General features: G+C 38.1%; 1 protein-coding gene across 1 annotated transcript in view; it reads left to right on the top strand.

Moving 5' to 3' along the window:
- Window positions 1-14,014: 14,014 nt before the first annotated feature.
- LOC144972888 (phosphatidylinositol 3,4,5-trisphosphate 3-phosphatase and dual-specificity protein phosphatase PTEN-like) overlaps window positions 14,015-21,813 on the top strand; it is a 28,974-nt gene continuing 21,175 nt past the window's right edge. Inside the window, exons 1-3 of the mRNA XM_078914672.1 lie at window positions 14,015-14,244; window positions 20,973-21,124; window positions 21,479-21,563. Of these exons, the coding sequence (XP_078770798.1) occupies window positions 21,046-21,124; window positions 21,479-21,563 (164 nt within the window). The 5' untranslated portion in view covers window positions 14,015-14,244; window positions 20,973-21,045. The remainder of the gene's footprint in view (window positions 14,245-20,972; window positions 21,125-21,478; window positions 21,564-21,813) is intronic.

Below are 21,813 nucleotides of genomic sequence, written 5' to 3' on the forward strand. Positions count from 1 at the left end.
CATCCGGAAGTATAACGGACCAACACACAAAACTATGTGTATCCTTGAACATTTATAGTCTGTTTAATACAGTTTAGTGAGAATTACTCATAAACATGGATGGCAAAATACAATAACAAAGACACGAGTGACGTCATCTTCGTTCTACCGACAGGAAACTGATGTCCTACTTTCTTTCGAAGGACTGCCGACTTTTAGTCGGTTAGTTTCTGGTCTAGTGGACGGACGGTTCGCCCGTCCTGTTTAGGCATAGAAGGGTAGTACCAGGGAAAGGCAACATCCCTGACTTCACCACGAAAAGGGATGTCAACTCTGTGAGAAGAAAACTTGGAGCCTGAACAAATTCAGATAAGCCCTCTTGAGTGCTGACAAATTTCTAACGTGGTGATAACACGGTTGTACATTAAATAATACACTTATGTGTAATTATCGTATAAACATGTAAGGCTTATAATTAGAATAAACCTACCCTTAATTTCTCTTGTTGAATGTAAATTGGAGTGGATCGTTTGTTTGTTTTTATTTATTTCCTATATCATTAATTTATTGTGAAGGCCGTCTCCTTAACAGCATTCGAGCTAATAAAAAGTGCTATTTAAAAAAAAATTGTAACAGAGAAATCATCGGTTTTAGCACTAGACAATAGTTTTAGAAGACCTCTATTACCACATCGAACTTAATAGATAAAGGTATAGGAGCTGACTAGCCATGTAAAACACCCGTGTGGTCGGCAGACTATTTAATATTAAATTAGATAATTAAAAAAATTAATTGAAATATAACTCTCTCATTAATCGAAAATTACAGGGCCCATGGTCGCTAAGTCAATGCTTTCTGGGCCTATGGATATAATTACCCTCTCAAAAGCTTCAATCCCAGGCGCTCATCATGGTGGTACATATATACGAGGGCTCTTTCATAATTAACCGAAAAATGCCTGTAAAATCCGCGTTTTTTCTGCTATCAACAAAATTCTTGCACGTGTTCATACCTTGACTCGTCCTTAATTTCTCTACGTAACAGCCAAGTCTGTCGACACACTTCTGCCAACGCCGCACCATGGAATAGATACCCTCTCGGAAGAAATTTCCGTCAAGGTTTTGTAGCCATTTCCGCACATGGTCAACAAGCTCTTCATCGACATCAAAGCGCTTTCCTGCCAGCTCACGTTTCAGTGGCCCAAAGAGGTGATAATCAGATGGTGCGAGGTCTGGACTGTGTGGTGGGTGTGGCAAAATCTCCCATCCATATTTCTCTAGCCAACCTTGCGTCACTCGTGCTGTGTGGGGTGTAGCGTCGTCGTGTTGCAAAAGACCCCGTTGGTCAACTGCCCTGGGCGCTTTCTGCGAATGGCCTCCCTAAGCTTGTCAAGAGTTTGGCAGTACCTTGCAGCATTGATTGTTTCTCCAGGTTGTAAGGTTTCGAACAGAATAACACCACGACTGTCCCAGAAAACAGTTCCCATTATTTTCTTTGCTGACCGCATGACTTTGAATTTCTTCGCGACAGGTGAGGATGGGTTTCCATGTCATCGAATCTTGCTTTGTTTCTGGGGTGCAATGGTGCAACCAAGTCTCATCACCGGTGACTATGCTGTCAAGAAAAGTCACATCGTACCCTAGAAAGTCTCCGCCGGCGTTGGCAGTATGCCCGTGAACCCTGCGTGAGCTCTTGCTTCTTCTCAAAAGTTCCCTGCAGATGTCCAATCTTTGTTCTTTATGATTGTCTGTCAATTGCTTAGGAACCCATCTTGCGCTGACTTTTCTGTAGCCAAGTTCATCAAATACAATTCTATGGGCAGAAGTTTCCGAAATTTTAAGACTGCTTGCGATTTCATGAAGTTTCAACCTCCTGTCTTGACGAATAAGCTCATCAACTCGCTTCACATTGTCTTCTGACGTCGCAGTTATCGAACGCCCTCTCCCTTCCCTGTCTGTCAAGTCGGAATGGCCGGCTTCAAACAAATTACACCAGTGATAGACTTGTGTACAGCTTATAACATGCTCACCATATACACTCTGGAGTTCTTTATGAATTTCGGTAGGATTCAGACTTTTGGCATTCAAAAAACGTATGACAGCTCTGATTTCCTCCTTTGACCAAGTTTCAAGGTGGACCGCCATCTTTAAAATCGTCTAGAAATTCATTGTGCAAAATGATGCACTTCATAATTTCTGGGAATATCCGTAAGGAAATAAGGAATATCATGTCGTTTACAGAATTAAAAAATCTCCACTGGTTGCTGAGTAATGGGCATTTTTCGGTTATTTCTGAAAGAGCCCTCGTACAATTGGTAGCAAATTGGCAGTCATTGGATTCGGACAAGCGTCGCGTATCTACTGTTGCCAGATACACAATTAGGTGGTGGTCAAGGCAATTTAATCCATAAGCAGTAGTTATTGATTTAGAAATTTTAATTTCACTTCAACATACTCACTTCATAACGGATGTGATAATCACAGCACGGTGACTATTTCGGTGAAGGACGATGGATGGAATTATACGCTTTTGTTCCACATTCAGCTTTTTATTTCTAATTAGTTTCGTTATAGGTAATTTATTATTCCAAGGCAACTTCAACGTTCAAGGATGAAAGTAAAGGCATAGTATTGTTCACAAATGTTGATAGACCGACGTGTACTTATTTGCAGGGATGATTTTATTACCCAATGTTATGGGATCATCGTTGTAATAGAAATACTCTCTGTCACAGTAAAGGTTGTTCACAATTATCTTATTAAATTTCATTTTATTAAGAACTGAATTCATCTCACTCCAGTTATATTTCGGTAGGCTTAGATAAACTTTACCTTCTAATATTAGATCGTCTTTCCTTTTATAGCCTTCCCTCGAATTAATTTCTAATTAGTGAATACTTTTCGTTCTACATTCTGTCACGTAGCCACTTATTATAAAAGCTGATAGGTCTAACATTCGACACTCACTTTCTCTCCACAATCTATGCCGGACGGCCAGTCGCTCTATTCCTATATATATACTGGAAGATTTTTATCTTTTGGGACTTTGTAGATATTATATCTACACCATTAAGACGCCGGAGCTTTTAACTTTGATTGTATAATCTTCAAGGATCAAACCCAAGCCCGCTGTCAAAGGACTACACAATAACCTCTTACCAATTACCTGGAAGTGGAATTTTACGAGTCCGATCCTGTTATCAGAGGAATAGATCATCCAAGCCCATCAACTGCCTGGAAACGTAAACTTACGAACCTGACATATTATCATAAGTTACGTAAAATATTCATATCTCTATTTGTAACTGCCACGATCACTGTTTATCTCTTTTAATTAAATTTCATCATTATTTTTATTTCATTGTAAACAAATCGTTAATTGTTTTTCATTTATAGTAACTAGTAAATTCTGGGGCCTCATTCTACATATATCTTTATGCATAGTCGAGTAGCTCTTTACTCACTTGAGACCATGACATTTTGGAGGGGACACATATAAAGAATTGAATTTATTTAGTTACACATATCTATTTCATCTAACTTTAAAGTTTAAATTGTAAAACTCTTAATTGCCCCACTTTATCATATTTTAATTGAACTCCCTATTTACAGGATTAATTTTTTTTTCTTTTTCATTTCTTCATTTAAATGGAATAGCAATTTATTCATTCATTCTTTCATTCAAATTGAATAGCATTTTATTGATTCACTCCTTCATTCATTTATTCATTTATAAATTATTCATTCATTCATTGTTCATTCATTTATTCATTCATTCATTCATTCATTCATCCATTCATTCGTTTATTCACTCATTTATCCAATCATTCATACATTTATTCCTCCCTTCATTCTTTCATTCATACATTATCCATTCATTCATTCATTCATCTATTCACTCAGTTTTTCATTCATTCATTCATTCCTTGTCCACTTTGTTATTATATCACTCATTTCATTTTGTTGTTTGCCTCATTCATGAATTGTTTTCAATATGTTTACATTCCATAACGATTCATTCACCTATCAACCAATCACTCAGTGTTGTGAACACATTTTGTAACTATTGTAAATCTTACGATATTTTATTGTTTTGTATTTCAGACATCACTTTTAAACACTCTTCAATGCCTAATTACAATTGTTGAACAACCATTGAACAAGTGAGAGGTCCCAGCCACGAACTGAGTTGGTAAATATATCCTTCATTATTCTCTTTTACATGAGTTGGGCATCACATAGTAACTATAGACATCGTGATTTGTTTTGCATAGTGATTTGTTTTAAATACATTTTTGGCATATTACTGTTACCGAAAACACTTCTATATTATGTTCTGAAAAGTGGGTCTTTAAAAACTAAATAATAATAAAAGGAGTCTACTAGCCGTCGTGTTATATTTAGTGATAGATAACTTGGGATTATTTTGGCATCCTATTATTGTTATCACACTCTAGCATATTAGCGTCATTACGAATAATTGTACACAAACTAACGACGAGTCACACACATTGGTGATACATTTTTCGTAGTAACATAGTACACGCGATTGACACATTGTTATTGACACAAATCATAATAACTCCGCATTGTATTGACACATTGCTTTATAAGATATAACGATAAAAGGCATCAAATTCAACATACATAATAAGTTGAAAAGAGAGAGAGAGAGAGAGAGAGAGAGATTTCTAAAAATAGAACAGTTCATTCCAGTAAGTGTAAATAAATAAAACAGTCAGTAACAGTATCCTGTCAATATAATATATATAAAACATCGTAACTAATTTATTGCAAAAATGGAAGCATATAAAAGATACTTAAGTCTCACAAAGGACTTAGAAATACCCCAGGAAAGAATATTTTCATGGTGCGAAGAGAAAATAAAAGAAGAAAAAGAAGAAAGAATTCGTAGAGAAGAAAATGAAGAAAGAATTCGTAGAGAAGAAAATGAAGAAAGAATTCGTAGAGAAGAAAATGAAGAAAGAATACGTAGAGAAGAACGAGAAGAAAGAGTCCAAGAAAGGGAACTAAAAAGACAAATAGCTTTAGCAGAAGAAGAAACCAAAAGGACCCAAATGATGCTGGAAATTGAAAAAAAAAAAACCGGTCATGAAAGAAAACATAATAATAGTGATGAATTTTTCGTGAAACTTCCACGCATGCCAACATACGATGAACGCTCAGACTGTCTAGAATCGTTCTTACACCGATTCGAAGTTCAGGCTAAAGGTTATCGTTGGCCAGAAAGCAAATGGGCCACAGCCTTGATTAACTGCTTATCTGGAGAACCGCTAAAAGTTTTCTAATTTTCTATACCTTAACAACTGAAGATGCAGATGACTATGGTAAAATTAAAGACGCTCTACTAAAAAGATTTAGATTAACGGAAGATGGTTACCAGGAAAGGTTTCACACTGCAAAACCGGAAAGTGGAGAGGACTTTAATACATTCGTGAACCGAATTACTCAATTTCTAAATCGGTGGCTTGAGTTGGCAAACGTAAAACAAGACGACTTTGCAGGCCTTTACTATCTCACGCTGAAGAATCGAATCTATCAAGCTTGCAACCCAGATTTAGTCGCATTCTTTAAAGAGAGAAAGCCAGAAAACTTGGACAAATTAAAAATCTACGCAGAAAACTTTAACAGCGCACATCCATTGACACCCCTTAGCAGAACATTGAAGGAACCATACTACGCTGCCGCTGCTCAGAGTCCAGGTACACCTAAAGTTCAGTACTCAAATAGAACGAGCCGATCAATCACTCGGAACACGCAAGTGAAACAGGATGACCATAGTAACAAACCATGGAACAAACAGTTCAATAGAGACCATAGCCGACCCTATCAAAACAAAACAAGAAATAGCACTGACAATAATACTGAGTATAAGAAAACCAACAAACCTATAATTAAATGTCAATATTGTGGAATGAAAGGCCACACAGCAGACAAATGTTACAAAATCGTGGGATATCCGAAAGAAACTGCAAATGCATCACTCCAAACAAGTGTAAATAATCAGACACGAGTAATGTCAGGAGAAAATATAAATGTGTATTGCGTGAAAGGTATGTCACTTTTAACACAAACTCACAAGTCAGGATCGCTCTTTTTTTGTGAAGGCAAAGCTAATGGAACTGATTGCAAAATATTGAGAGACACAGGATGCAGTACAGTAGGAATAAAAGCATCTTTGATCAATGACGAAGACAAAACTGGAAAAACGGTACAATGCATCACATTCAGTGGCACAGTCGAAACCTTTGAAACAGCTAATGTGTACATAGAAACCCCATACTATACAGGAATAGTGGAATGCTGTATACTTCCCAACCCCGTCGCTGATGTTATTGTTGGCAATATAAAAGGTCTTAAAGACAACCCAACAGATGTAAAAGAATGGTCATTAACCCAAGAAACAGCTTGTCTAGCAGAAACAAGAAAGATGACTAAGACAACAGAGAAGCCAATGACTATTTCTCTAGAACCACAACAATTTGACAGGAACAGGTTCATTGAAGAACAGAAAAAGGACCCGACTTTAACTTCATATTTCAATATCGCAAACAAAGGGACGAAATCAAAAGTTGAATACATCATTGAAAAAGATATTCTGTTTAGGTTACATAGGAAAAGAAACAAAATAGCTAAACAACTGGTCACGCCGAGTATTTACAGAAACAAAATCCTTGGAATAGCGCACGATTCAATAACTTCTGGACATCTTGGGAGCTCTTCCACATTGAAGAGAATATCCGAGAATTTCACATGGCCTGGAATTACTAAAGACGTCCGAGAATATGTGAAATCTTGTGACACATGCCAAAGAAGAGTCGCAAAAGGCAGAATACCGAGATTGCCATTAGAGACAACCCCAGTTATTGAAAAAGTTTTTCAAAAAGTTGCAATTGACATTATAGGCCCTTTAACAAAATCAGATAGAAACCATACACACATACTAACACTAGTCGATTACGCAACCAGGTGGCCAGAAGCGATAGCATTGAAATCAACTACATCGGATCACATAGCTGAAGCATTGATGACAATTTTTACTAGAATAGGCATACCAAATGAGATACTGTCGGACAATGGACCCCAATTTACATCACATATGATGCATGAAACCATGAAACTCATGGGAATCCAACACTCATTCACAACTCCCTACCACCCCCAAGCAAATGGTCTTTGTGAAAGATTTAATGGCACTCTAAAGAATATGTTAAGAAAAGTGTCAGCAGAAAAACCAGATGATTGGGACAGATACTTACCAGCAATCCTATTTGCATATAGAGAAATACCCCAAGAATCTACAGGCTACTCCCCATTTGAGTTGATGTATGGACGATCACCTCGCGGCCCGATCAATATAGTAGCCGACATTTGTAAAGGGAATGAGGAGGACAATAACGAAATTATGTTTGCTTACGAATATGTAAGAAACCTGAAAGACAGAATAGAGGACACATGTAAGCTAGCACAGGAATGCGTCACTAAAAAAGCAGAGAAATACAAGGAATACTCCGATAGAAAAAGCAAGTCAAGAAAATTTGAGATTGGTGACAAAGTACTAATACTCTTACCCGATGACTCGAGTAAACTTTTAGCTACATGGAAAGGACCATTCAAAATAACAGCAGTAAAATCTAATGTTAATTACGAGATTAAAATTAACAACACAACCAAGACATTCCATGCAAATATGCTAAAAAGATATTTTGATAGAGACACAGTGTCGCAACCTATGTTTACTAATATCGAAGCTTCAAATGCAGGATTAGTCATACCGTTGGTCATGGGACACAGACACCCGAGACAGAAAAACAAACAAAAATCGCACAATTGCAACCACCTAAGACAAAAAAAGAAGTACGCAAAGTACTTGGGCTCCTAAATTTTACAGGAAATACATTTACAACTTCGCGCACATCGCGACACCGCTAACAAATCTGACAAAGAATGGGTCACCGAACAAAATTGTTTGGACAGAAGCGTGTCAGAATAGCTTTAAACGATTAAAGGCATTACTCTGTTCAGAACCAATTCTTAAATTACCCGACATATCAAAAGAATTTGTTGTAAGAACTGACGCGTCTGATAAGGGCATCGCAGGTGTACTATTACAGGAACATGAGGGAACTCTAATGCCTTGCTTATATGCAAGCAGAAAATTATTGGACAGAGAATCACGATACTCTGTAATAGAGCGTGAAGGACTGGCCATCGTCTTTGCTTTAAAGACATTCAGCAGATATCTACTGCTAAAAGAGTTTGTGGTCGAAACGGACCATAAACCACTCACGTACATAAGAAATAACAAAATGAATAATAGTAGAGTACTAAGGTGGAGTCTATTTTTGCAAAATTACACTTTCAGTATCTATGTCACACGGTAGAGCCACGCTCTCACCTGCCAGGCGGAGTTGTCGTACCAATAAGGTCGCAGGTTCAAACCCCACCACCGCCGCGAAAAATTTTTATTCTCTATTGTCTTCTGGCACTTTTCTATTCACTTCATATCTTGTTGTTACCAACATAAGTGCCTGCTCCACTCACTTTTCTGAATTAAAAATTCACCCCATACACCGGAGCATACTCAATGTCTCAATCGTTTCTATGTTATATGTTTGTGTTGAGAATATTGGCTATTAGGCTTAACTGCTGGTCAAAATTATTCGCGATGGTGGTGTACGAACGAATCGGCGGTCTCAAGAAGTGGGTGAGAGAGGGATCTAGTAATGACTTTGAGTTTGAAACGAATATTTTTGTGTTCGTGGATAGCTCACACGGTAGAGCCACGCTCTCACCTGCCAGGCGGAGTTGTCGTACCAATAAGGTCGCAGGTTCAAACCCCACCACCGCCGCGAAAAATTTTTATTCTCTATTGTCTTCTGGCACTTTTCTATTCACTTCATATCTTGTTGTTACCAACATAAGTGCCTGCTCCACTCACTTTTCTGAATTAAAAATTCACCCCATACACCGGAGCATACTCAATGTCTCAATCGTTTCTATGTTATATGTTTGTGTTAAGAATATTGGCTATTAGGCTTAACTGCTGGTCAAAATTATTCGCGATGGTGGTGTACGAACGAATCGGCGGTCTCAAGAAGTGGGTGAGAGAGGGATCTAGTAATGACTTTGAGTTTGAAACGAATATTTTTGTGTTCGTGGATAGCTCACACGGTAGAGCCACGCTCTCACCTGCCAGGCGGAGTTGTCGTACCAATAAGGTCGCAGGTTCAAACCCCACCACCGCCGCGAAAAAATTTTTATTCTCTATTGTCTTCTGGCACTTTTCTATTCACTTCATATCTTGTTGTTACCAACATAAGTGCCTGCTCCACTCACTTTTCTGAATTAAAAATTCACCCCATACACCGGAGCATACTCAATGTCTCAATCGTTTCTATGTTATATGTTTGTGTTGAGAATATTGGCTATTAGGCTTAACTGCTGGTCAAAATTATTCGCGATGGTGGTGTACGAACGAATCGGCGGTCTCAAGAAGTGGGTGAGAGGGATCTAGTAATGACTTTGAGTTTGAAGCGAATATTTTTGTGTTCGTGGATAGCTCACACGGTAGAGCCACGCTCTCACCTGCCAGGCGGAGTTGTCGTACCAATAAGGTCGCAGGTTCAAACCCCACCACCGCCGCGAAAAAAATTTTTATTCTCTATTGTCTTCTGGCACTTTTCTATTCACTTCATATCTTGTTGTTACCAACATAAGTGCCTGCTCCACTCACTTTTCTGAATTAAAAATTCACCCCATACACCGGAGCATACTCAATGTCTCAATCGTTTCTATGTTATATGTTTGTGTTGAGAATATTGGCTATTAGGCTTAACTGCTGGTCAAAATTATTCGCGATGGTGGTGTACGAACGAATCGGCGGTCTCAAGAAGTGGGTGAGAGAGGGATCTAGTAATGACTTTGAGTTTGAAACGAATATTTTTGTGTTCGTGGATAGCTCACACGGTAGAGCCACGCTCTCACCTGCCAGGCGGAGTTGTCGTACCAATAAGGTCGCAGGTTCAAAACCCCACCACCGCCGCGAAAAATTTTTATTCTCTATTGTCTTCTGGCACTTTTCTATTCACTTCATATCTTGTTGTTACCAACATAAGTGCCTGCTCCACTCACTTTTCTGAATTAAAAATTCACCCCATACACCGGAGCATACTCAATGTCTCAATCGTTTCTATGTTATATGTTTGTGTTGAGAATATTGGCTATTAGGCTTAACTGCTGGTCAAAATTATTCGCGATGGTGGTGTACGAACGAATCGGCGGTCTCAAGAAGTGGGTGAGAGAGGGATCTAGTAATGACTTTGAGTTTGAAACGAATATTTTTGTGTTCGTGGATAGCTCACACGGTAGAGCCACGCTCTCACCTGCCAGGCGGAGTTGTCGTACCAATAAGGTCGCAGGTTCAAACCCCACCACCGCCGCGAAAAATTTTTATTCTCTATTGTCTTCTGGCACTTTTCTATTCACTTCATATCTTGTTGTTACCAACATAAGTGCCTGCTCCACTCACTTTTCTGAATTAAAAATTCACCCCATACACCGGAGCATACTCAATGTCTCAATCGTTTCTATGTTATATGTTTGTGTTGAGAATATTGGCTATTAGGCTTAACTGCTGGTCAAAATTATTCGCGATGGTGGTGTACGAACGAATCGGCGGTCTCAAGAAGTGGGTGAGAGAGGATCTAGTAATGACTTTGAGTTTGAAACGAATATTTTTGTGTTCGTGGATAGCTCACACGGTAGAGCCACGCTCTCACCTGCCAGGCGGAGTTGTCGTACCAATAAGGTCGCAGGTTCAAACCCCACCACCGCCGCGAAAAATTTTTATTCTCTATTGTCTTCTGGCACTTTTCTATTCACTTCATATCTTGTTGTTACCAACATAAGTGCCTGCTCCACTCACTTTTCTGAATTAAAAATTCACCCCATACACCGGAGCATACTCAATGTCTCAATCGTTTCTATGTTATATGTTTGTGTTGAGAATATTGGCTATTAGGCTTAACTGCTGGTCAAAATTATTCGCGATGGTGGTGTACGAACGAATCGGCGGTCTCAAGAAGTGGGTGAGAGAGGGATCTAGTAATGACTTTGAGTTTGAAACGAATATTTTTGTGTTCGTGGATAGCTCACACGGTAGAGCCACGCTCTCACCTGCCAGGCGGAGTTGTCGTACCAATAAGGTCGCAGGTTCAAACCCCACCACCGCCGCGAAAAATTTTTATTCTCTATTGTCTTCTGGCACTTTTCTATTCACTTCATATCTTGTTGTTACCAACATAAGTGCCTGCTCCACTCACTTTTCTGAATTAAAAATTCACCCCATACACCGGAGCATACTCAATGTCTCAATCGTTTCTATGTTATATGTTTGTGTTGAGAATATTGGCTATTAGGCTTAACTGCTGGTCAAAATTATTCGCGATGGTGGTGTACGAACGAATCGGCGGTCTCAAGAAGTGGGTGAGAGAGGGATCTAGTAATGACTTTGAGTTTGAAACGAATATTTTTGTGTTCGTGGATAGCTCACACGGTAGAGCCACGCTCTCACCTGCCAGGCGGAGTTGTCGTACCAATAAGGTCGCAGGTTCAAACCCCACCACCGCCGCGAAAAATTTTTATTCTCTATTGTCTTCTGGCACTTTTCTATTCACTTCATATCTTGTTGTTACCAACATAAGTGCCTGCTCCACTCACTTTTCTGAATTAAAAATTCACCCCATACACCGGAGCATACTCAATGTCTCAATCGTTTCTATGTTATATGTTTGTGTTGAGAATATTGGCTATTAGGCTTAACTGCTGGTCAAAATTATTCGCGATGGTGGTGTACGAACGAATCGGCGGTCTCAAGAAGTGGGTGAGAGAGGGATCTAGTAATGACTTTGAGTTTGAAACGAATATTTTGTGTTCGTGGATAGCTCACACGGTAGAGCCACGCTCTCACCTGCCAGGCGGAGTTGTCGTACCAATAAGGTCGCAGGTTCAAACCCCACCACCGCCGCGAAAAATTTTTATTCTCTATTGTCTTCTGGCACTTTTCTATTCACTTCATATCTTGTTGTTACTTTCAGTATCTCTCACATACCAGGCTGTGAAAATATTCACGCCGACCTACTTTCTCGATTAGTGTAATGACGTGAGAAGGGTATAACTTAACCTCTCATGCATACTGTTAGTTACCTCGAAAATTATGCCAAATCAGAACGCACAATTTCGATAATTTTATTTGTAAACATGATGACCCAACTTAATGTAACATTGAGTATTGTTTGGATATATATACCATACCCATTCATGATTTGGGAAATCTTCTCTTTATCTATTATTGTTATGAATTTTCACTCATTTATGATTAATAATTGAAATGTCAATATTTCATTTACATTTTCATTCGTTTCATTTAGTAAATTACCTTCATATCATCGATTTAAATCATGCTTCATTGCCATCACTATTGTTTATCACAATGATTCGTAATCACATTGCCATCATGTTGTTCATCACAATGATTTGTAATCACAATCTTTCATTGTTATTGTCACCCATTCAGATACCTACGTTAGTATAAACATTTCCATGTCTAGTTAATAAATAATTTAATTGTAGCACAAATCATAACAATGGATTAATGCTAGAGTATCATGATAGTAAATTTACTTCCGTTTGTAAAATCTATCTTTCCCATAATGGTTAAAGAGTATATTGTAAACGTGGGTGGGGGGTGTCACAGTAAAGGTTGTTCACAATTATCTTATTAAATTTTATTTTATTAAGAACTGAATTCATCTCACTCCAGTTATATTTCGGTAGGCTTAGATAAACTTTACCTTCTAATATTAGATCGTCTTTCCTTTTATAGCCTTCCCTCGAATTAATTTCTAATTAGTGAATACTTTTCGTTCTACATTCTGTCACGTAGCCACTTATTATAAAAGCTGATAGGTCTAACATTCGACACTCACTTTCTCTCCACAATCTATGCCGGACGGCCAGTCGCTCTATTCCTATATATATATACTGGAAGATTTTTATCTTTTGGGACTTTGTAGATATTATATCTACACCATTAAGACGCCGGAGCTTTTAACTTTGATTGTATAATCTTCAAGGATCAAACCCAAGCCCGCTGTCAAAGGACTACACAATAACCTCTTACCAATTGCCTGGAAGTGGAATTTTACGAGTCCGATCCTGTTATCAGAGGAATAGATCATCCAAGCCCATCAACTGCCTGGAAACGTAAACTTACGAACCTGACATATTATCATAAGTTACGTAAAATATTCATATCTCTATTTGTAACTGCCACGATCACTGTTTATCTCTTTTAATTAAATTTCATCATTATTTTTATTTCATTGTAAACAAATCGTTAATTGTTTTTCATTTATAGTAACTAGTAAATTCTGGGGCCTCATTCTACATATATCTTTATGCATAGTCGAGTAGCTCTTTACTCACTTGAGACCATGACACTCTCAAACCACCGTGAAATATTGTCCATTACCACAATGTTAAAACGTACCTAATATGATTGCGTTCGGATCAAACCTGCATGTGCACATCGTTTCCAATAAACAAAATAAAAAACAAAACAAAACCAAACCGGCTTATATATTTCAATTTATCTATGATAAACTTGCATGGTGTAATTATGGTGACAACGCTTAGCGGAACAATCAATTTACACTGCGACATGACCTCGAAAACCAGCGGTTAGTAGGTCAAGAAACGCCATGACCTAATTTTTACTCAACTTGACCTAGAGCAGGGTCAGTTGTCTACCGGAAGTGGTTATGTTTTTCCTACTTTTATCCTTGCGTATTAATATATTTTTTGTTTTCAAATTAAAGTCAGAAAATAAGGTTCCTTACTCATTATAAAATTTAATTTAGTTATATAAGAATTTGCATATAAATCAATATTTTACTGCAAATATCGAATACTGACCAAAATACAAAGCATGAGTTATGGAACTATTTTTCTATATATGACTTCGGTGAGTTCAGGAAGGAAGGTAATAATTTTTACGAACCTGAGAATTGAATGTTACTGATAACATATCGGCCCACATAAGAGCATTGCGTGTATTTCAATTTTAGTAACTACTGAGTGTGGAAAATAAGTTAACTAAAATCTGGTCTTGGTTGAAAATCTTTAGTATTGCTTGAATTTCTTGTGCGATGATATCAATTTCTCAGTTTTCAAAACTTATCAGGTAAATATTCAGTTCACTCTTCTTTTTGACTTTGGCTTTCCTTAGTTAAATGGCCCATGTCCATGTCCGACTCCTTGATGTTACTATTTGAAATCTTCCTCTACTTGTCTATATATCTATTATGATTATAAGAGACATTAAAATGAGTAGTTTACTTTGTTTTGGTGGCGATATCCAATTGTGTAAAAGTAAAAGCTTCGTATTATATCTGATTAATATCCCTAGTCCATAGCCATTCATCATTCTTGGATTCTTGTGAAAACCAATCATAGCCATATAGTTATAGAAATAGATGGCATAGGTCCATTATCTACTTGTACTTGATAATTTACAGTCTGATTGGACAATTTTACAAATTGAGAAATTCCCTTAGCGGTTCCTTGGTGCTTCAATGTAAATCTGCCCATCAGAGAAGATCTAGAGAGCTGCGCCGGTGTTACCAATACTTAGCTTCTATACCACGACAAATCATTCGTTTGGACAGAAAAATAAATAAAAAACTTACCGCTAACCGTCAAAAGCAGTTTAGATTTGAAGATGCATTTGTTTTCTATCAAAAAACATTCGGTACTAGACAATCCTTGATGAATTTCAAAAGTTGTGTTTGAAATTATATCCTAAATATTTTCATGGTTCATTCCTCGAGATATCGTGTGGGTTTCCGTCTGTTACTACGTCTGGTGCCGGTGCAGTGCAAGCAAAACAAAGGTTTTTTTAAAAAGTTTGAGAAAAAGATGCGGAAAAAAGTGTCCCTAGATAGGTATGCAATTTGGTGCATTAGTGCAGTAAAAATTGGTGCGCAAAATTAGTTCGTAGCGGATGCGAGACTGTATGTGTGTGTGCGTGTGTATGTGTGAGTGTGTGTGTGCGTGGCCTTCGTGAACTCTTAGTATAACGAAGGCCGTGGTGTTTGTGTGTCTCTTTCTTTTTTTTTTTTGGGGGGGGGGGGGGGGTGCCTACGTACACGGTAACGGGGCATCTAGCCTCAGGATCTACGTACACGTAAACTGGTTTACCGTTGCAACACAAGCAATAGATGGTCCTCGCTGTCTTGACCGCGCGCGCTCGTGTCTGTGTGTGTGTGTGTTATTTTAAAAAAAATCAAAACAATTTTAGCCATTAATGGCGAGATTCCATCTTACACTCCCCAAACTCCAGATCTTAGTCTTAATGTTATCATTAAAAGACAAGCTTTGCGATTTATAGTTTAATTGAAGCCCGAGTCGAAATATACTCTTACTACTGCTCTCTTGGTGGAAACGATTTATTCTGCATAAGCAATCTGGAGAAAAAAATCAGTGTCACTGTAAAAGGTTAAAATTTCACGAAGTACGCACCGTGAACACCGCTGTAACAATCCTTTGATCTAAGTCATCAGGCAACCCATTGTTTCTTTCATCTTTTCCCATTCCCCCTTACTATCCCCCCCCATTCCCCCGCCCCTCTCTCTCTCTCTCTCTCTCTCTCCTCTCTCTCTCTCTCTCTCTCTCTCTCTCTCTCTCCTCTCTCTCTCTTCTGTCATAGTGTTATCCCTTCCCCTTCCCATCTCATTGTAAAATGAAAACGTTCTGCTGTTTGCAGATACATGTATGATTGTTTTGTTTTTTCTCTCTCACTAGGCATTTGAAAAAAAAACAAAAACCTGAAAAAAAAACAAAACAACTTAACCTTTTAAAGGTGAATATCAATCTTACTTGGACCAAAAATAAAATCTTACCGTTTTCATCAAAAGACAAAAAACAAAATACAATTTAAAAACATGAGCTTTTATATAGGGCAATATCCACCCAACGTGCTCAAAGCGCTTTTTATCAATATTCTTACTGCTCTTATGGTGGAAACGTTTTTGTTTTTCTGCGTTAAAAAATAATATAAATGAAGACTATTATTTGAAAACAAAAAAATCAGTGTCACTGACAAAGGGTTAATTGCAGTACTCCTGCATCCTGTGAGACTCCTACGGCACTTCCTAATCATAAAAAGGGAAATAGCAGCAACCAACAATACTAAGGTGAAAAAAAAAAGAAAATAAAAAGGTGGGGGGGGGGGGGGGGGGGGGGGGGGGCGAAGAGCAAACCCAGTAGCAATGCAACCTTTTAGCGGCGAAATTCGATCTTTGACCTAACACCAAATCTTCTATCATCAAAAGACAAGTAACGGCATAACGATTATAGACAATTGAAGTCCGAGTTGCGATAGTCTGACTGTTCTCTTGGTGGAAACGATAATAAAGATAAAAGCAAACTATTGTCTAAAAGCAAAAAATTAGCTTCGCTGTTAAGGGGTTAAGAACACCTGCAACTGCCAGTATCCTTGAGATGCTCTACGTCACCAAGGTCACCAAGCGACACTTTCGTCGGCATGCACCCCCCCTCCCCCCCCCCACTCTTTCAAGGTGGTGGTGGCGGCGGAATAAAAAAGGCCTTTTTCTCTTTCATTCAATCAACTGGTCTGCTGGTGGACCCTAGGCCTCTCTACAAGTACAAGAAATAATACTCACTTTTTTTCTGCTCCAACGAAAATATCTACCCCCCACCGGTCTAATTATTTGTAGCAGACGTCAAATTTCTCAAAACGGTCACGTGACATTGTAAAAACAACACAGGAAGTCCATGAAAGCTTATTTACGGCATTTCCTTTGAACCGTGTAAACAACAAAATTTCGTTTTCATTCGACTCAACGGGTCAAATTGGCCGGTATTTTTTTAACGAACTAAAGTTCTGAAAAATCAAAATGTTTCTTAGAAAGTTGAAAGATGCTAGTTTTTGAAACAGAGGTAGGTTTTTAAAAAAAATCTTTATATTTTACGTGAATGCATGCTCAAGGCGAGTTGGACGTGCAGCGGAGGTTGGTAGGCCAAAGGCCCACCTCTCTATATGATGACCTAAAAAGGGTTCAAACTCAAATTCAGCTGACTGAATTCCAAGTTTCTCGACAGTTGAGTCAACAGGTTGTGGAACAGGTTGTGGCTATTTGGACTCGAGTCTGAATAGTCTCTCGTGGCTATCCGGGTTCAAATTCCAATGCACATGAGCAATCAACAGGTTATTTGGACTCAGTCTGACTAGTCTTCTGTGGCAGTATAGTTTGTTTTTTAAAAAAATATTGTAATTAAAATTACATAGAATTGATGCAAATCAAAATTACAACAATAGTAGATATCAACAGGTAGTCTAAACCCACTTTATGTGATACGAAAGACAAAATCATAGATCAATTGGAAGTCCAGTTAGAAATTAAAAAGGAAAAGAATTAAAACTCTTCAAAATTAACAACAAAAGTAATTGTGGGAAAGGAAAAGCATTGTTTACAACACAATCCGATGTCCAAACAAAATCAGGACTTTAAAAAATAAAAACGTTTTCTGATAGTAGTGCCGCGCTGAGGACCGGTCCCACGGTCTTTTAGCTGTGAACCGGGGACCGGTCCCAAAGTGGAAGACCGGCGGCGGTCCTCACTTCTTATCACCTTTCAACGGTCTCGCGCCATACTACTTCCCCAGCGATTCGTTGCCTCGGTTCTTTGCCTATCACCACCCATCCCACTTAATTAATCGCACCCACCCCCCTTTGCCATACACTAAACGACACAGACGACCACCTCCCTCCACTCCGCAAACCGCCCTTTCGTGTGTGAGATGGGGGGAACAGGAGGCGCACGCCTTGGACGATTCCATTATACGGGGTAAATTTCAAAATTTACTACATCATAATGATCGCAATGACAATGATCTATGATGAAGGCATGACCCCTCTTCTCTAATGGGTTATTGTTTGAAATGCATGTGACTACTAAAGAGATGTGTGTGTTTGTGTGTGTGTGTGTGTGTGTGTGTGTGTGTGTCTCGAACCTAGCAAGTAGCAAGTCCGATTTTTTGTTTTCTTTTGTCCATCTCTTGTCACTACTCCTTTCTATCGCATTGTTGTCATTTAAAATAATACAATAATATAAAAATTTCGTTTGGTGTTTTAACTAATCAAATAATATGAGTTTCATTCGTTTCTTCCTTCCAAAAAACCCAGGTATAACGTCTGTAATTTTAAAAAGTCCAATAGAATATTTGGGGACCCCGATAGCTCAGTTGAGAGAGCACTCTCTTTATACGCAAAGGGCCAGAGATCGATCCCGGGTGCAGTCGAGTTTTTTCTGAATCCCTGTCTACTCAGCAGTGAATGGGTAGCTGGGTTTGTTAGATCTGGCGAAAAGTCACCATCGACCCCACTTATTACTTATTACTTATTACCTCATCCACCCCCTCTTATTATAACTTCACGTCTCTCTCTTACTCTTCAATGCTCGCTGCCCTCTAATGTGTGTGTGTTTGGGGGGGGGTAGGAGTTGCGTGTGTGTATCAACGCCACGAACAACTCGATCAACGCCTTGGGCGATTCCATTATCTCCGTTAATGGGGATAAATTTCAAATTTTATTCACACTAAATTATCGAAGTAACAATGAAGTACGGTGAGCAAATAAAGAAGGCATCACCCCTCTTCTCTAATTAGGTTACAATTTGAAATGAGTGTGACTACTCCGTATGTTTTACTCCTGTAGACCACGGTTTTCATCGTGTAGCGGTCTCAAGTCTTTAACGGTTCAAGAATGAACGATCCCACGGTCCCAAAGGTCAAAACGGTTCGAACTTCCAACAGTCTCTCAGGAATGTTCAATGTCGAAAAGGACCGATCCTTGCGGTTTTCATTTCCCAGGGACCGTAGGACCATGGTCATTAAGCTTGCCAAGGACCGCCCCGCACGAGGCAACAGTCCGAAGCAGGAGTTATGAGCTGAATCAGTCTGATATAAGCAAAAGAGAATTTCTTCTGAACTCTTCTTCTATTTCTTTATCAGTTCCAACCTCTGTCTCCTGCTGCACTGTGTCTTACTCTTACTCTTACTGTGTGCGCACATTGGAGTTTGAGTCCGAATAGTCAGGAGAGACTATTCAGACTCTAGTCCGAATTGCCACTTCGTTCTCAACAAGTAATTTAGTAATTTAGGCACCGCAGGCCATTTTTTAGAATTAAATGTATATGGTCATGTTATACACCAAAGGAATCATTTTTTAATCCTCTTTTTTAATGAAAGTTATGCAGATTTCTTTGTGGATAGAGAGTCGGGAAGAACTTCCATATGCAGGCGCCACCCAGGGAAGACCCGTGATCATACATCAAATGTCATAGATTATATTATATAATAAATAGATATTATATTATATAATAAATAGATATTTATTAAACAATGTTAATATATACATTATAATATCAAATATACATAGATAAATGATACATAAGTATTCAATAGATTCAAAATTGAAACAATCTGGAGCTGTTTATTTGCTCCACTATTTCACTGTGCAGTATTTTAACAGTTAAGAGGAAGTATAGAATAGAATATAGAGATAATATCCGCAAGAGATGCTTTAAAAGACTTATCCTATTAGTAAATGTTTCAAATTATATCTAAAAAAATATAATATAGAATTAATGTTAAAAAGAATTAATTAAATGCAACTGTTAAAACAAAAATAAGAGCCTAAATATCAGGGCTGAGAATCTTCCGCCTAAAGGCGGATTTCCGCCTAAATGATAGTGTATCTCCGCCCATCCCCATCACAAATCCCCCCTTTTTCAATTTAAAAAAAAACAAAAAACAGTAATTTGGAGAATTTCACATAAATTTTCCGATGAATTTGCCGTGTCAAACATTTTCCTCAAAACCACAATATCACCATTATGTATATGTCATATTTTGGCGGTCCTGTTTTTATGACGTCAGGCCAGACAGAATGGTACCAGAATGGCACCAGATGTCACAATTGACACAGAAGACCAGTGGTGTTCCTTGATTAGCGCTAGTTGATGGTTGAAGGGGAAGTGGAGGGACAAATGGGTCTGGATTTTTTTCTCTCTGTTGTTGGTACCTATTGCCTCTCTCATCCTCTCTCTTTCTCTCTCTCTCTCTCTCTCTCTCTCTCTCTCTCTCTCTCTCTCTCTCTCTCTCTCTCCTTCTCTCTCTTCTCTCTCTCTCTTTCTCTCTTCTCTCTCTTCCTCTCTCTCTCTCTTCTCTCTCTCTCTTCTTCTCTCTCTCTCTCTTCTCTCTCTCTCTCTCTCTCTCTCTCTCTCTCACTCACAAATACACACACACAAATCAATAAAGATCACTTAGTTCTTTAGTCTTTATCCTCGTTAGTATTTCACTTTCATTTTCTATCTATGATATATCTATTAGTCTCTCCCTTCTGTCATCAAACGCACACGTGCACACACACACACACACACACACCCACAATTCAAATAAATTAAAATGTTTTTTCTCGGCAGTTGTCAATATGAAACAAATGTTAACTTAGTTTGATTCTGGATAAAGCATTTGTCACCCACATTGAGAGGTTTTGGCATGCTCATTTAGAGCCTCATATGACCTTGTGAAACATGTGCATAGTGATTCTCCTTTGTTGGCCCACACTTCACATCACATTAATCACACTTTGAGCTCTCTCTCTCTCTCTCTCTCTCTCTCTCTCTCTCTCTCTCTCTCTCTCTCTCTCTCTCTCTCTCTCTCTCTCTCTCTCTGTACTGCAGCGACTCCATGGGTGAAAAGATTAATTTTGAATTCTTCTTGCGGAAATTACTTTTGGAAGCGACTATGTGACGTTTTAAAATATTTTTCTACTCCATATATATATTTTTTTTTTCAAGTTTCCAGATTATTTACTTTGTTTTACAGGTGGAAATGTAAATTGAATATGAGGAGGGTACCCCTGTAACAAGAAAGCTCATAACTTAAAGTATTTCCAGAAATGACTAATCGACTGAAAGGACTTGTAAGCAGGAACAAGCGAAGGTTGAGAGAAGACGGCTTCGATTTAGATTTAACCTGTATCCTTTACCTTTTAGTTGCTTTTTGCCCCTTCTTTTTAGTTGAAAGTCAAATGCAATTTCATATCTTATATCTTTTCACTCATGATAGATTTGAGTTTTGGCAACAATTTCTAAAGAATCTACTGGAATATGAAAATTATTAGCTTTAACAGAGATAATGAGGTAGAAACATTGCCATCATCTTTTATTGATTTTTAAATATTTTTTTTTTCTTTCTTTCACAAAATGTTTAAGATTTGATTAGATAGGATTTGTTGAAACCCAGGATGCTACAACCATATACTGGTATTTATCAGTTCACCGAAAATAGTGAAATAAAAATTTGTCAACTTTACCTTGACTTGTGTATAGATGTCACTCCAAACATTATTGCTATGGGGTTTCCTGCCGAGAAACTTGAAGGATATTACAGGAATCACATTGATGATGTCATCAGGTAACTGAAATCTCTGTTTAAATTACATAGGGCTGGCTTTAATATATATATATATATATATATATATATATATATATATATATATATATATAGAGAGAGAGAGAGAGAGAGAGAGAGAGCTGTCAACCGGTACGATTAATCGTATTTTAGTACGATTAATCGTATTTTAGTACGATTTTTGGACTCAAATACGTGAATACGATTCCAAGGGATTTAGTACGTTTTTTGTTTTTGAATTTTTTTTTCTCAA

This window comes from Berghia stephanieae, chromosome 5 (assembly GCF_034508935.2).
Source record: "Berghia stephanieae isolate SIO BIC M18660-M18661 chromosome 5, UCSD_Bste_1.3, whole genome shotgun sequence".
Classification (NCBI taxonomy): Eukaryota; Metazoa; Mollusca; class Gastropoda; order Nudibranchia; family Aeolidiidae; genus Berghia; species Berghia stephanieae.